At 37.5% G+C, this 16373-nt stretch overlaps 1 protein-coding gene across 1 annotated transcript; it reads right to left on the bottom strand.

Moving 5' to 3' along the window:
- Window positions 1-2654: 2654 nt before the first annotated feature.
- On the bottom strand, window positions 2655-15909 carry LOC144634242 (uncharacterized). Its single transcript, XM_078493147.1, has 6 exons — window positions 15810-15909; window positions 14900-15034; window positions 14114-14206; window positions 13358-13483; window positions 12586-12641; window positions 2655-2876 (listed from the first exon to the last, which is right to left on the bottom strand). Exons 2-6 carry the CDS (start codon window positions 15012-15014, stop codon window positions 2793-2795), a joined length of 474 nt encoding a protein of 157 aa, XP_078349273.1. The 5' UTR covers window positions 15015-15034; window positions 15810-15909; the 3' UTR covers window positions 2655-2792.
- Window positions 15910-16373: the final 464 nt, after the last annotated feature.

The raw sequence follows: 16373 nt of genomic DNA, 5'->3' as shown, positions 1-16373 counted from the left end.
GTAACCACAGGTTAGAAAGTGCGGGCCTCGATGCAGTTAAGAGAAGGTACTGGGAGGGAAGTGTTTTTTGTTAGTTTGGAAAATTACTTCAAGTCGAAGTTTTTGGGAAGTTTTCCAGAAGTTGGCATAACTGTGGTAATTGAGATTTCTTTTATAAACTGCGGTTGTTTATTGGGAGTCTGTCCACCGAGAATAACAGTATCTCAATGTGTGCGAGATTATGATGATTTTTTTACGTGTTTGATATTACCAATCATATGTTGACAAGTTTGCCATGTTTCAATGGTGAATAAGCCAAAGTTTATCGATATTAAATTTTTCAGACAGTGTCGATAAATCACTGGACAAAAGAAAATTATTCCGAGTAAGGTCGAGTAACGCGTCACGCTTAAGTCACGAATGTTTTTTATCGTTTCCTATTGCCGCTAACCAATCAGAGTTGTTTTTTTGATTGACAGTTTTGCGAAGTGTAGTCGAGCACGCGGTGTGAATTGAGATGTGATTTTCCTCCGTCGGCAAACTCGCTTTGTTGTCAGTGTTATAAGGAATTCATCGAGAATAACCGTTGTTGGAATCATTCGCTTTGCCGTAGATTATCTGTGATACAATCACAGCAGATCTTCTCAAAAGCAACACCTATAAAACAACGTCTGCAAAACGTAATGTCTGCAATCTTCCGACAGAAGCCTCATTCTTCGCATTCTTATCGCTCTTGGAGACAAGATTTTTCTCTTCCGGTGTTACGACAAACTGTCGTGATTGACACATTTTTTGCCTTCCGATCGTTCTTAGTGGAAGAACAAAATTTTCAACTTCCGGTTTGCAGATAGCCCTTATAAACGTGGCGCGCACGCGTAATACGCAATCCGCTGGTCACTGTCAAGATTAGGGTTGCGGGCCTCTCTTGGGCTCGCGAAAAGCATCGCCGCTCGAAAGTATCCGATTTAGATTCTTCCTTTCACAGGCAAGTGAGCTTTTGAGAAGAGAACTAAGCAAAGGAATGAACTTCAAAGTTTAATTGCTGGTTTGCAGCTGACGTCACAGCAGCCATGTTGGATGACAGGAACAAAGCGTTCTCCTCCTTTGGGAACTAAACTTTTTTGTTATGCAAATTCCACAAAAACATGTTTTATTGTTTTGTCATCCAACATGGCCACCTTGTCACGTGGTTGCAAACCAAGAATATTTGCGTTCTAAATCTTGTAACAAACGAACGTGACACAACATACGGCTTCCTTTTTGGCCAAATTTACATAAATATCGGCGAGACCCGCACCAATTCGAACGCAGTTTTTTTCAAATTCCCGTTAATTCAATCTAAAACCTACATGTATTACCCTTGGATTTGCCGTTCATTCATTTCATTATCATCATCATCCGTTCTTGTTATTAACTATCGGCTATTTCGAATTCCAAAGTGTGCCGAACAGAGCGGCTTGTGCTCCGAGGAGGGATCTTTGAAACCCGGGTTGAAATCACGCATAAGGTCTCCTCCTTTCATTTATTTACTATCGGCTATTTCAACTCCAAAGTATGCCAAACAGAACAACTTGTACTTCGAGAAAGGATATTTTAAATCGGCACGCATAAGGCCTTCCTTCATTTATCTACTTAGTATCGCCCCTTTCAAACTCCAGTGTGCCGAACAGAGCGACGTGTAGTTCGAGGAGGGATCGTTGCCTGTGAGAAACTGGATCCATTTTGCCCTCCAGCCGGATCAGACGGGAACTTATACATTCGTTTACCTGCGTGAACAAAGAATTTTTACAACTTTGCTGGTTAGGGGCACTAGAAACGCAAAATCGCCCTCGCGGTTTTTCCTTTACTTTATTTACTTTCGCCATTGTGAGATCTATTTGAGGCACCCAAGTGACGTCAGAGATTGGTATCACGTGGTATTTTGACCGCGCGATTCAAATGACCATTTTTGAGGGGAAAATGGCACAACTTTGTGCGCTTGTAAAATCGTTAGTGTTACCTCTACGCGTTTCAAACTTTGGAATCGCGTATTTCAAGAGGTACATTTTATAACCAAACAAAAACATTTTTCACTTCATAGGCACTTTAAGTGACTAGCAGTGTCGCTTTTCGCTGTGGTTGGACTGCTACTGGTCACTCGCGCGTTCAATCAAGCAATTTGTCAAGTTGAGTTGCTTTGGCATAAACTGTAGTTTGAAAAGAAACACCCTGATGTGCGAGAAGAGAGTTTTCGATCCACAACTATAAAACAAAAGTGAATCGTTGTTATTTAAAAATACATTGATTTTTTATTACCCCTACACGACATCATGTCTGTTACTATGTTGTATGCCGGAATAGATCCAATCATTTATTATGTTTAAAGCTGACATGATGTTGATACATGGTTGTCTTATAGAATTTCGAGTCATAAGTCTGTTATTTATCCAAGAAATCTATTACCTGGGTAATTCACCAACTACTAACCATGTAGGCATATAACACAGAGACAATATTATGTGCATTCATTTATTTTATACTGGGGATATAAGAGATTTTGAGAAAGTAAACGTACAAATAGAATTGTGTAAAAAATGTAAACAATTTTAGGGAACTTAAAAGGAGCATTCGTTCGGAATAGACATTAAACTATATATATCTTACTAGTCACGAATCATTACATTGCTTAAAAGATTAAAAGTACCAAGCTGGAAACAATTATGATTAAAACTGAGAAGAATTGAAACGAATTAATTACGATGTACTAAAACTAAACTTTTCAGTGTTCCATATCTGACGTATCTCCATTAAAATGGATGGCTCCAGCTTGCTTCCTAGTGTAGCGTAGCTACTGCTTCAAAGCACAGGAACATGAAACGCTCTTCGTTAAACAGTTGAAATACTGCTTTGAAAGTCATCTAATAATTTCAAGAAAAAAAAGAATATGAGATAAAACGCGTTCCAAACTAAAATGTGGCATTCCAATTTTGATAAATTTAGAGAGAATGACGTAAATACTCTGAAAATTACTCATTTTTACTAGTAAAATTTAAACCTAAGTCGGAAAATGGTTTTTGTGCGTTGCAGAAACTCGAGTTTCTTTTGAAAAAAGTCAAAAACCGGCCTAAAATGATGTGAATTGCGGAAAGATAAGATTTATCTCCCTGTCCAATACGCTCGGCGGCCCTCTCGCGCCTCTTTCGCGTCTTCTGTTTTTTCTTCTTTCATCCACTTTCATTAGTACTTTTTAGTACTTTGATATCCTAAAGTTTTTTTTATTTTGCTTTTTATCTCTTTGGCTGTAAGGAGATAAGATATATCTTCAAATGTTTCCTTTTGACATAGTCCAACTTATTTATATTCTTGCATAAAAGTATTTTAAAAAATGAGCTTATGGCAGCTACATGTACATGTACTTTAACTCATGCATGTCAAGATATTAAATAAATTAATTAATTTAAATTATTATCATTTATTGTAAGGTCACAAACACTAAAATGAAGATGGCAGGCTTCCTAGTTAACTGAAATAAACTATTAAAATAAAATCTTGGGGAGGTCATCCGTGTCCAGCTCTTTGGGTCATTCTGTAACTACTTACCTTTCCAATAATCAGCTCACTCCTACTCTTTCACAAAAAAAGGTTTACAGCCACTACTTTTCATCTTAATATTCTCCAGATGGACAATGAAGTTTCAATAGGATTTATGTTGCTGTGGTGGCCTACATATCTAAACCTAAATTAAAGAGGCATGCTGTAGTTATTTGATGTCACAAATAAAAATAGTAGTAGTTACAAATGACTGGGTTTATTTAGATGTGAACTTAAACTTATTTTTGTTCTAATTCATTTTATAAATCAGAGCTAAAAAATGAGACAGAAATATATTTAAACTTTTTAATTTATTTAAAATTTAGCCTGTGTACAGCCATCTCGCTCTGCAAAAAAATCGCGGAACAGAATCTTTTTATGGCTCTTTTGTGTTCGGCTGTGGGCGTTTCCCGGAATGTGTGGAAAATGATCTGATTGGCACTCACACAAAAACCATTCATAATTTATGTGGGTGATAGCTTGTGGCATTCCAAATTATTTCAGCCTACGGTGAGCATTCAATCTGTGCAGCCTTTTGCCTCTCACTTGTTTGTGAAGGGCAAAATTAGACTTGCCACAAGTCGACCTCACGAGTGTTCACAGTAAATAAGCGAGCGAAGCGAGCCTTTTAGGGCGCAAAGCGGCTGTGCGAGTGACGCATCGCCATCGGTCGACTTGCCTCGCTTGAAGGGTTTCCAGCTCCGGATGGGGTAGAAACAAAAACATCTCTCCCAGAAAGATAAACTTCTATTGTTTTTCTCTGGTAGTCAAGCAAACATAAATAACTGAGTGGCCTTGAGAGCATCATCTATCCTTTCGAAATTGACCCAATGTTGAAGGTTTGACCGCATGTCACATCTCACTGCGCTTAATCCCTTGTGATTGACTTTTCTGTCCTAAGGGCTGCTCTGATTGGCCTACGCTCAGTGACTCGTTTTTGGGTCGCTAAAAGTGACGCGATTCAAGTATAAAAAGTCATTTGTCCCAGCGCGCCATAATAAACAAGACGAAGGACTTTATTGAAAGTCTAGGACAAAATATGCAGTACAATGTATCATTTAAAGCCAGGACAAGTTGGAAAGAGCAATAGTTTTGTGAAGACTGTGGTCTACATGTAGAACATTTCTGCACTGTAGTTTGAAACCCTTTGTAAGGGCCTATTTACATGGAGGTGGGGCACCCCAGGTAGTTGATGTAACCCGCCTAGGTGGGGTAACCTGCCTGACCATATAAACTCTCATTTTTACTTGATCGCATTTACATGATAGGTGAGGTCGGTCCTCCTAGCCGGGGTCGTATTTTGCAAGGTAAACGTTTCAACGTGAGGTAAACTGCCTACCCAGGGACGGCTCATCAGGTTAGTGCGGTAAATGCAAACTACACAAGATATGGCTGCCTACGGCTTTATCTACGGCTGCAAACCCGGCGAGATTTTCCTATAGCTTTATTTGCCCAAATGTGGAAAGGCAGTGCGAAAAGATGCACGAAGAATTAAAAGTGAAAGTAAAGCATCAAGCGTAGGCCCGAGCGAGTCTCATGCTTCGACTATAAACAACAATGACTTAGACAACTGCTTCGACTTCTAATACTTTGCCTAGTCAAATAATCGGTCGAAAGCACAAGATGAGAGAAATCAACCATAAATATAAAAGATTACAAAACAAAATGCGATTTCAATGGAATTTTTTCGAGGCCAACCTGGCTTGCTTTTTACGAAATATGTCATTGTATTGCCTTCGATTTTCCCAAAAACGACTTCGGCTCTGAAGTTCAGTTATCAAGCCTATGAAACCACTAAAAGGAACGAGAGAAAATAATAAACAAAGTCATTTTGTCTTTTTTACGTGCTAACCTCGTGTAAATGTCATCCCAGGATCCCGAGGTGATAAGACTGCATGTAAATGCGAGCTAATTTTCGACCACGGCTGGGCCGGTTTCCTTTACCTACCCGGGGTCCCCCACCTCCATGTAAACAGGCCCTAAATGTGCCACATAGTCTTTCGTTAGTGCTGTTTGTTTTGGCTCATTTCGATTTGAAAATGTTTGGTTTGGAAGGACAAGCTCTGGAATTTATCCGTGAAGGTAAATGATTACTTGGATTTAATAATTGTGATACCGCGATGTATTGTATGAATGACACTATCTTTGTCTGGTTTGCCTGGCTTCGCCAAAATTTTTTGTAGCTTTACTTCGAGAACGAAAAAGGTTGGTTTTAGAGATTTTTTGCTGTAAACATTTTGCTCCTTGGATTTTATGAATCTAGTGATTTGTGTTCGAGCTCGATGATGTTTTATCTCCCTTGTTTGTTGTGTTATATTTGGAACCGCATGATTCAAATCCAGTCAACCAGACACACAGATTTATTTAAAATTTAAATTAATGACGATTTAAATTTATGGACGCCATAACACAGACTTTCCCTTCGCGATTTTTTGGAGCGGAGTGTACTGTACACAGACTAAGAGTCTTTATAAAGAAACATTTACATGCACATGTAGCCATCAGGGCGTCATGTTTTTCACCGTACATAGTTTCCCCGTAGCATTCACTCATGTTTACACAATCAACATTTTCACCCGTACATTCTCACGTACAGGTGTTCGGGCCACGCCCTGGCCATGGCATGTTCAGTACTGTCATCCAGCAGAAAAGGGCTTATGTTCAGGGGGAGGGGAGGAGCTTATAACCAGATATACTGTATATTTTTGTTTTCTGGTAGTTGGGCCAACATTTACATGTATAACCAGGGTGGCTTACTGTACATTAAAAACCCATGAGTAAGAACCTACTCCACATTAGCCTAAGCAGATTCTTATCTAAATGGCAATTAACACAAATTTGGGCTATTCAGGTTCTACAGTAAATAGGTTATTGTTTTCTGAAAAAAAAATTACATTGATGAACTTTTAGTGGTATTCAGAAATTTGCATACCACATACCAGTAATTGCTTACGGTATGTAAATACTGTACATATAAAGCTTTTATCATTCAGAATATGACATTGCAGTGTATATACAACTTTACATGCAAAGTAATGCTTTGTCCAAAATTAGTTCCAAAATGCATGTTTCCAAATTTGACGCTTAATAGGTTATTATATTTAAATGGTGTCTTATTTGCAATCGTTAGCCTAACAGGCTGTTATACAGTGTATCTTAGGTTCTTATTCACAGGTTTTTACTGTATAGCCAGAATTTTACAGTATGAGCTCATACCAAAGGCAGACAATCCTCTGTGTTTGAGGTCGCGTGACATGGACATCACTCATAGTCATCACTATTTGTGAACTTTTGTGATTTTATGAGGTTTTTATTCCTTGCTAGCCATCACCGCCCCCAACAAAAGCACATAAGAGAAAGAGACAGTCTCTTTCTCTTACTTATGTTGGGGTCGGTGACAGCTAGCGAGGAATTAACGGCCTTAAAACCTCATAAAATCACAAAAGTTTACAAAACGATAAAAGGTAAGTGATATATATTTATCTGGCTTACAGCAGATCAACGTTTGTGATTGAAAGATGCAAAATTCAGTATTTTATGGAGCATTTCTTACAATGACTCAAGCCGAGATCGATCAAGTACAGTGAACGTGTGAGATCAAATAAATGTAGTGGGTACTGTGATGCTTTAATAATGCACGTTACGCGGCCTCAAATACAGAGGATTGTCTGCGTGCCTGTGCTCATACATGTTGTATGTACATTGCCTCTTACTCAATACAGCAATCTATATCTCTGAATCGGTGAATTCCAACATAGCTAATCGATATTTAAAAATCAATAAACAAGTTCAAGAGTTCAATTAATATAAAAGCTTGAATACACATAGACATCAACTGATAACATTGCATGCATTATATCGATCTCTCTTCCTTTCGGTTGATACCTGTCGTTTCGACAACAACTACCGTGTAGTTTCGCAAAAGGGCAGTTTCAAAGAGCGTTAGGTAACACTAGGGCGATTTCAAAATATCTGGCAATTTCATATGTGCCGAAAGCCTTGCCGAAAGCTAAAGGAACGAGGAATTAGAGATTACAGGCACTTATAGGTTGGCGAAAAGACCAGTAACAAAAAATACATTTTCTACTCACCTATATGCATTGTGATTAAGAAGAGACTTCTATCCCTCATATTTTCGAAAACTTAAGCATGTACACTGAGCAATAGATACGTAATTCCTTCGCCATAATTGCAGAAATCTTTGCCATCCGTTAACTTTGATCCGCCCCCTAAAAAACGGTCATTTTTGAGTCTGCAGTTGAATTCTCCAGCGGATTTCTCTGGCTTAACCAATCATGGTACTCTAATCCTCCCACGTGACTATTGAATTCGTTGAATCGTTTCGTTTTCGCCCGCTCGATTTGAAATATTCTGCTGCTCGTTCAACACGGTTTGTTTACAAAACTGTAAAGCGTTTCTTATAGTATTAATCACGTTTAGAATAACAGATAATGCTTTATAAATCTTGTGTGAAATGGAAAAAGTGAACAGAAGCTTGGGATTCTTGGAGCCGATCAAAGTCCTTGTGCTTTGAAGTGTCAGTAGAACACCGTGTCAGTCCTGGTCGTTTATCCGGTCGTTTACAAACGTGTTTTGGTGAGTAGAGCTTTTATATGTACATCTTCTTAAAACCAACCAGAGCTTTAAGCTTAGGTTTAGTCTTTCACGTAACTGGCGGCAGAGGCAATCACTTCATTCACACAAACTACATTGCTCAAATATTCGACCATTGTATTATCCGCCATTTTGTCGCACAAATAGTCGAGCTAGTCGGAACGATTGCAGAAATTTGAGAATACCGTACCCCACCACTTCATTTACATGCGTCGGAACGCTTTGAGAACGAGGTATAACTCAATAGGCACTTTTCCCGAGGAGCGATTGCAGAATAGGGAAGATATCTGTTTACAGACATTGTCTTTGTTTTTTTTAAAATGTCCAACAAGTTGAACAAAAGAACTCTTTGTTTCGCTAGTCAATAGTTTTCTTGTTGGCACATAAATAACATTATTATACATTAGAATTACTTTGAAACATGTGATTGGTCGAGAGCAATCAGACAATATACAGTAGCATGTGGACTTGACATAATAACCCAATATCTGCAGCAGATATTGGGTTATTATGTTGAAATCCAAGTCCGCCTACATGTAGTTTCCAAGCCCCTCATCCCTGCAATGTTAGCGCTGTCAAACTTTTGAAAGTATGACTGAGCGAATCGCCTTCGTTTCCAATGAGGAATTGAAAGTTTTGATCGAGAACAAAGATTCTAAAAACACTAAGAAAACAGCAAAAACAAGTGTAAAAAATCTGAATGGTTATTTGAGGGAGAAGAACCTGGAGGAACCACATTATGTTAGTGCTTATTTTGAATTAAAGCTACTTTGCATCAGATAAAAGTCTTCATTTGCAAATTGTTTGAAAAGGTACAATAAAACAATTATTGAATTCGGTTTTCGCATGATATCATGAATTAACACAGATCTCGGTTTTGATAATTCACGATATCATGTCAACCTCATCCAATAATTGCTTACCGGTAATACATGTAGGTGATGACAATGATATCTTTGCTATACCCCGCCTCTTCATTTACATGTGTAGGAAGGATTAGGGCCTGTTTTCATGGAGGGAGGGTGCCCCGGCTAACAGAGTTACCCGGCTAGAAGGGATGAAACATAGCCCGCCTTTACATACAAAATTCACAGCCCTTCAGTTCTACCCGCGCGTCACAGTGTTAGAAAACCTTGTATAGCTCCAAACGATTGAAGAAAATTATGGTTTTTGAATTACAGTACATGTAGGATATTATTCCTACAAAAATTTCGAATTTTGATTTAATAATAAGCTGTTGCTGAAAGAAATATTTACCAGCCTACAGATAAAAATAATTTGATGTAATTTCGGTTTAAGAGCACTGTTTTGGTCAAGAATTTATACATTTTATGCTGTAAACTTCAAAATTAATTTAATTTTAGAACACATGCAAAGACTTATCCCCAGCAAGCCGTGATAGCCCAGGCATAACGGTTTACATGGCAAAAGGCTATCCCGCATAAAAGGGTGCCCTGGGCAAGCAGGCCGAGTGCCCCGGTAAGGCGTTAGGTGGGTTTCCTGTGTAGCATGTAAATGCTTCAATGGATTTTTTACAGAAACTTATGAAAAGTTGGCTTGCCTACATGTATGGTTGCTCTTTTAGCTTGGCACGCAACTTCGATGCAAACAGGCCCTAATAATTCTTTAATACTACATGTTAATTACCTAAAGCTACATGTAAATGTGGAATTCATTTGCTTTTTATATTTTTTCAGGTTAAAGTAACACAAGAAAACACAGAAAAAGTACAAACAACAGTTTTATATGACTGCAGCAGTTTTGCATCTATTCAGAAAACAGCAAGGAGCTAAGTCTGATTTTAAACAACTATAAATTCATACATGTATGCCAATCAAAGGTATCAGTTTAGGCATGTTAGAATTGAACCTGGGGCATTTGTGACAGTGTTATTCTCGTAATATATGACTTGTAAAAAAAACTTTCTAACAAGTCTGCATTTCAATATCTGTGAGTATGCGTAGAGTGTACAAAGCCTTCCTAGAAAAATTCTGAGTTTGTCTCTAGTCAGTGATTCCATACTATTTTTACAAAACACTTAGGGATTCTGGATCATCCCAAGATATGTAAAAACCTGCAAGTAAGAACCTAAAATTTAAAAACAGGTTCTTACTTTCTAAAGTTGATTAAAATGTTTGCTTTTGGGAAAAATAAGTTAAGGTACATGTAGGACAAGGCTTTACTGTACATGTATACAATGTCTTGTTGTGAATGATTAGTGCTTCATTTTTACAGAAACACTTGTCAGGTATGCAGATTTAATACACAAATGATAGGAGGAATATCACCATTAAATTAATATTCTATAAGAACAATGAAATTTAACCTACTAGAACCTAATTAGCTTAAATTTGTGTATAATTTTGTTTGGCAGGAAAACCTAGGTTCTTACTCACAGTTTTTTACTGTATTCCCAGGATTTTCTTTTTTGGTCGAGGAGCAGGGAATGCACTTAAATTAGAAATTCTAAGCCAGAGAGAAAATAGTAGATTGTGGAAGCTCAGCATGAAATTTTGAATTTGGAATCTGCCATTCATTTCTTTCATGAAATTTGGCAATAAAATTCATGGTAACAAAAAGTGATCCCCATTTGAATGAATATTTTCATACATGTTATACAGGTCATGTACAAACTGTAGATAAACAAACTCCATTTGATGTTAAAATATGCAGTGATATTTGTTTCTTGAAGCAAACAATCTTTTCTAAGTGAAGTTTGAAGAAAAATGTGCCCTCTTATGAAAGGCTGATGTCCAAGATTACAGTAATATCAGTGCATGTTGCAACTCGAAAAATGGTTTTATACCTATATTTGGTCAAGGAAACATTATTTATTAGGGATAGTCAGTGAGTTTTGTGAGCTAATGTCTGTTCATCTTTTGGGTTTATTTACCAGTACATTGTACATGATTTCACAGTTTACATAGTAATATTATTACCTGAAGCTAGGACACTAGGTTACAATACATAATTCTCAGCACTAAAAAACCTGTTTGCAGGCTTCCTTGTAGAATAAAATTATGTACATGTATAGGCCAAAAGGGTGAAGGAATACCGGGAGGAATAGAACTGAGCATGGTCTCGGGGGAAAGATTATTTGTCCTATACTGAAGAATTCTGGTTATAAGCCCCTTTGCCCTTTGCTTCCTTGTTATAGACCCAACCTGGAACTTCCAGAAAGGAAAGAATAAATCCGGCTATAAGACTAAGGATACAAGCCCCCAGTGACAGTGCTGAACAGAGCTAAATGGTTTTTTCATTTATACTTCAAAAATAATATGAACTTTGTTGTGGATCTAAAAAAAATATATTTTTTATTTCACCTATCACCCAGAAATTCCTCGCAATTTGTAAGCCCACCCAAGACTCCTTACGAATTGAGTATGCCAAGGGCTTACAACCAGAATTTTACAGTACCTTATTAGGAAGCCTGTCCATAGACTACATGTACAATATAGGTGGCATTTTGTTTAAATGTGTGCAGCAAAAATAAAAACTTTTGAAATGTTATTTATGTGCCTATAGAAATCATTGCTTAAATGGGTTAATTAACTTCTACAAGCCTGTTCTTTTATTTGAAGGGTTGGGTTGAGGCGAATATTATTTATCTTTTTTTAAATCATAGAGTGTTTGTTCTATTGATGTACATGTAGATCTCCTCCTGGCTTCACAAAATTTAAATTTAATTTTGGGGGCATCAGAATTTTGAAACTTTTTTGAGGTCCTCAAGGGTGTCAGAATTTCTGTAACAGAATGTATGATTTTTTTAGTGAGCTATTGAGGAGTGTTACAAATTCTGTAAGCTAAAGTTTTTTTTTCAGAATTCTGAATTTTTTAGTGGCTCTTCAGGAGTGTTAAAAATCTGAGCTTAATTTTTCAGAAATCTGAATTTTTCAGTGAGCTTTTGAGGAGTGTCAAAATCTGAAGTTGTCTTTTTGGTGAGGTCTTGAGAAGTAAAAATCTTTTTTTAGTGAGGTCTTGAGGAGTAAAATTTTTTATGAGCTCTTGAGGGGTAAAAATTGGGCTAAGTATTAGATTGAATAGTGAGCTTTGAGGGGTGTCAAAAATTCTCAAAAAGTTATTGAGGTCTTGAGAGGTACAAAAGGTAACGTGTCGATTTGTCGGAATAGGGAAAAAGTTATGTCTTAAACCTGTACTTGACGGAATGACAATTTTCCTCAGTGCAATAAGGCCATTCGTTCGGAATAAAAATTATTTCAGCAGGTTATGGTAACTTTGAGCGGAATTTTTCTAAATTGGAACGCCACATTTTAGTTTGGAACGCGTTATAAGCGTTGTTATCAGAAACATTTCAAACGTGTAATTCCATTAACCTAAGGTTATTTTGCTTAAGTTGATATGTATGTGGGGATACGCTATACTTATCCTACCAGCTACAGTATACAGAAGTACAACGATTACCTTGAAACCTGGTGGAAATGCTCTCATTACATCAGAATACCTCCATACGTGAGTTTCTAAGAGAAAATATTACCTACATTAGAGAGGTAAAACATCATCTTAAAACGGCACATTTTCTCTGAAACTACGTATAAAGCAAATAAAGTACTTATGCCACTATTTTTTTGCGTATAGATCGTTTTCTTCTGATAAATCAAAACAAGAAACTAAAACCAGATGACGGAAGAATAAATATATTGACCTCATTATGCAAGCTGGAAGCTGAAAACCCTGTTACAACTGCTTAATTAGTTAGTAATGTTTTTCCTTTGCTCTACATTTTTTTCATTTCCACGTGGCATTTTTATTTTCGGTTGAATATGCAAAATTAGGTCAGTTTTTAGTTTTGTCAATATTGATAAAGACAATTTGCGGAGCCCGGATTTCGGATTTGTTTCTGTATGGGCTGGAATTATGACCAATTATGAGGGTCTGAATGGGGTTAACCGACTACCGACAAAGGGCGAAAAATATAACCGACAAACGACAAAATAATTATATTTTAACTGACTACCGACATGAGGACCCTCCACTTCATACCCGACTAGCGACAAAGGGCGAAAAATATAACCGACAACCGACAAAGTAATAAAATTTTAACTGACTACCGACATGTGGACCCCCCCATTCAGACCCTCAATTATGGGTCGCGTTCGCACGGTTGTTTTCATATAGCATTGGCTTTAAACTCCACGTCATCTGTTTTTTAATTATTTCCTTAGAGGTTGCTAACCACTAGCAGGTAAACTGCATAGTTCTGGAAACTGACGACAAGCATTATCCCTTCCTCCTACAACAACTTGGCCGTCTGATACTGATATCACTTTGTACTGAAACGTCGCGGCAAAAACGTCCTCCGCTGTTAAAGAGAAACGTTGATGTTACAAGCAACATGATTATCATTTGTTCCAATAAAATATATCCGCAAGCTACCTCAAAAAAAATGACAGGGCTTCCCCTAAGATATTTTCCTTGGAAGTCACCGATCGAACTCAGCGGTTGTTTTTTTTTTCCTTTGAGTAATCTTCCTTTCAAAATCTTGCGGTCAGTCGCGAAAACGCGATGATAGAAGTAATATTTCTCATTAGAATTCCGTTTTTATGTTGCGAGTCCATTCATAAAGTATGTTTTCGTCTTCGTGTCAAGCACACGTATTTTGGTAATCGCAGATTTTAGTTCGTGCAAGCAGAATGTTAGCCTACGAGAAGCCATTCGGGTACGCGGAATTTAATGAAATTTTTGGCTCTTCAGAACCGACGAACGAGTTATGCGTATATCTTAGAGTCACGGAAAAATATTGTTGGTTAGCTATTTTGGTGTGGTTTGGGTATGATTTATTGTCATTTGAATTCTTTGTTTTCCGTCATTTGGTCCATCGCACCAGCCACAACACCGAAAAACTTCTTCTCACACAATGCGGAATTTTGCTCATACCCCTTATTGTAAAATAGTCCCTTTTAAACTTCATTTAAAATCATAATCGGCTTACCAGGAGTAAAGGTCACGCTTATATTCCCTCGTTCTCCAGATCGTATGAACGGCCAAGGGGAAATCTTTACATGTTCAGTTTCGTCACGAGGACCTGTAGATTAAAACATGAACATATATAACTCGAACATAGCAAATCTAGAAAAATATAACTGAAATGCTGCTTATAACTGTGCTTTTTTTGGAATGTCCTTTTTAACTGAGGACGCCTTGGCCATGGACACCATTATTAAAAGGAAAAGGCGGGAGACGATTTAGACACGTGACGCTATTGCATCCATCAATTCGGTAGGAACAAGTTTGACATTAGTTCCAGAGAGAAAGCGAAAAAAGTAGACGATGCACTGTAGACAACATACCAGGAAAAGCTCCACTAAACTTTTCACTGCCACGCGGTTCCTATCCTATTTCTATATCACTTGTATACATTATTCAATATCTAAATTACCCCGACTGGCCACGTAGCTCAGTCAGTAGAGCGCCTCTAGATCTAATCTGGAGCCGTGGGTTCAAATCCCACAAGGGTCTAGATTTTCTTTGCCTCGTGGGATCGCATTGCCAAATTTTCTAACAGGGTAGTCACCCAGGGGGATTTGGTGTACCGGCAGTTTTGCCTACTACCGGCAACCAAGAAGTGGCTTTCGGTCTTGTTGCATTTGTTGTAAGTGAGACACCGAAACTAGTTAAAGAACGTGTTTAACTGTAATGATGATTACGACGACAGTAAGTTTTATTGTTGGGTGCTAATTTATGGACCTTTGAGCTGAAAACGTAAAAAAAGTCTTACCACAGAATTCCACTTTTTTGAATTCGATTCCTGGCGGATATCCTGCGTCACAAATGATGGCGCTGAAGACCAGTAAAATGGTAACAAGAAGTAGCTGCTGATTTGTTAAAATCATCTCTTTTTAATAACAGCAGCCTACAAGCAGAACCATTAAGTATAAAAAAATGCCGTCCTAAATTAGTCCCTTTTTTAAGCTAATTAATGATTATAATAACAAAAGGACTAGATACCAGAAGGAAAGTTAAGATAAACGACAACATGTTTGGGTTTCAAAGACGTTTCGACAGATCTCCTGTCATCTTCAGTCTTACGTTGCACATCAATTCCATTGCCTTTGAACCAATCGGATGCGAGTAAATTATAACTCGTGCTTGTAAAAGAAATCCCACTGCAACAATTAATTCAATATTCAACCTTTTTTAATGCGATGTTTAACGCTAAGTTCGACATTTTGTGTGTTAATCCGTTGAGATCATTGCATGAAATTTGTGCATCATTTTTTTCAGTTGTGCACATACTAACCTGTACATACATACATCAGTAAGTGCATAAACTTCAGTTTAGCTCGAGTTTTCTTTGATGACTGCAGTATACACGTGGTTGATTATAAAGTGAACAAGGTACTGAAAGCATCGGAGTAGGAACAAACAAAAAGAACTCTAATAAGAAGTAACATCTCTATTGCCACGTTTTCTCTAATGACCGTCGTAATTCGTCGACTAAATCACTGGAACGGCTTGCGAATGCAGCTAAGTTTTTTCGCTTGTTGTTTCAAGTGTGAATCAACAAAAAAAATCATTTATACATATGGTTTGCAGATTTACAGCTTCTAAGCTTTCCAATTTTTCTTTAGATATGTAAATTCACCACTAGAATGATCAAATCTTTCTTTTTAGCAAAAAATCCTTACCTCAATTTCTTGAAAACAATAAAGCCGTTCTAGCGAGCCTAATAAAGGTGCAAACACTACCTACGTTTTTGAATAAATGACGATAATGATAACCGTCTTTCTTATGGCATTAATGTCATTAAAATAATGGCTCGAAACTTACGACAAATATTTGACGGCCTCTTTGACCAAGGTACAGAGCTACGAAAGTAAGGGTACGAGACGGAAGTTTCGATATTATCGTAGCCCTTTAACAGTGACTTCTTAATTTTGCCAGACTCAGTTCCACCAGCGCAAAATTATTTTCTCGGTAATCAAGAAAGGTGTCCTCGTGTAGCTCAATACATGTATGTCGCAATACGTTGATCCAGTACATTCACTTCACCTAGCTTTGCTTGTCATTTCCGTTTAGTTATATGGAGAGGCGTCGTCATAAAAGTTCTCATCAAAACTACGACTTAATAGTACTGAAACTTTATCAATTTTATCAATCATTAAGTGTTCGCAAACATTTTCCACACTGTGCAATATATCTTGTATTTTCTTGTAGAAAGGTTGTTAATAACAAATATGCTAAGTAAAAAC

The sequence above is a fragment of the Oculina patagonica genome, chromosome 1 (genome assembly GCF_052425735.1).
Source record: "Oculina patagonica isolate OP01 chromosome 1, crgOcupat, whole genome shotgun sequence".
NCBI classification, from domain to species: Eukaryota; Metazoa; Cnidaria; class Anthozoa; order Scleractinia; family Oculinidae; genus Oculina; species Oculina patagonica.
The sequence above is the reverse complement of the archived record's forward strand: the minus strand, read 5'-3'. Positions and strand labels throughout refer to the sequence as shown.

Coding starts and splice junctions, on each gene's coding strand:
- LOC144634242 (XM_078493147.1), bottom strand. CDS start 15,014: ATGATTTTAACAAATCAGCAGCTACTTCTTGTTACCATTTTACTGGTC. Junction 12,642..13,357: donor ATGCAGTTTACCTGCTAGTG/GTTAGCAACCTC, acceptor ATTTTCTCTTAG/AAACTCACGTATGGAGGTAT. Junction 2,877..12,585: donor CATTTCCACCAGGTTTCAAG/GTAATCGTTGTA, acceptor TGAAATTATTAG/ATGACTTTCAAAGCAGTATT.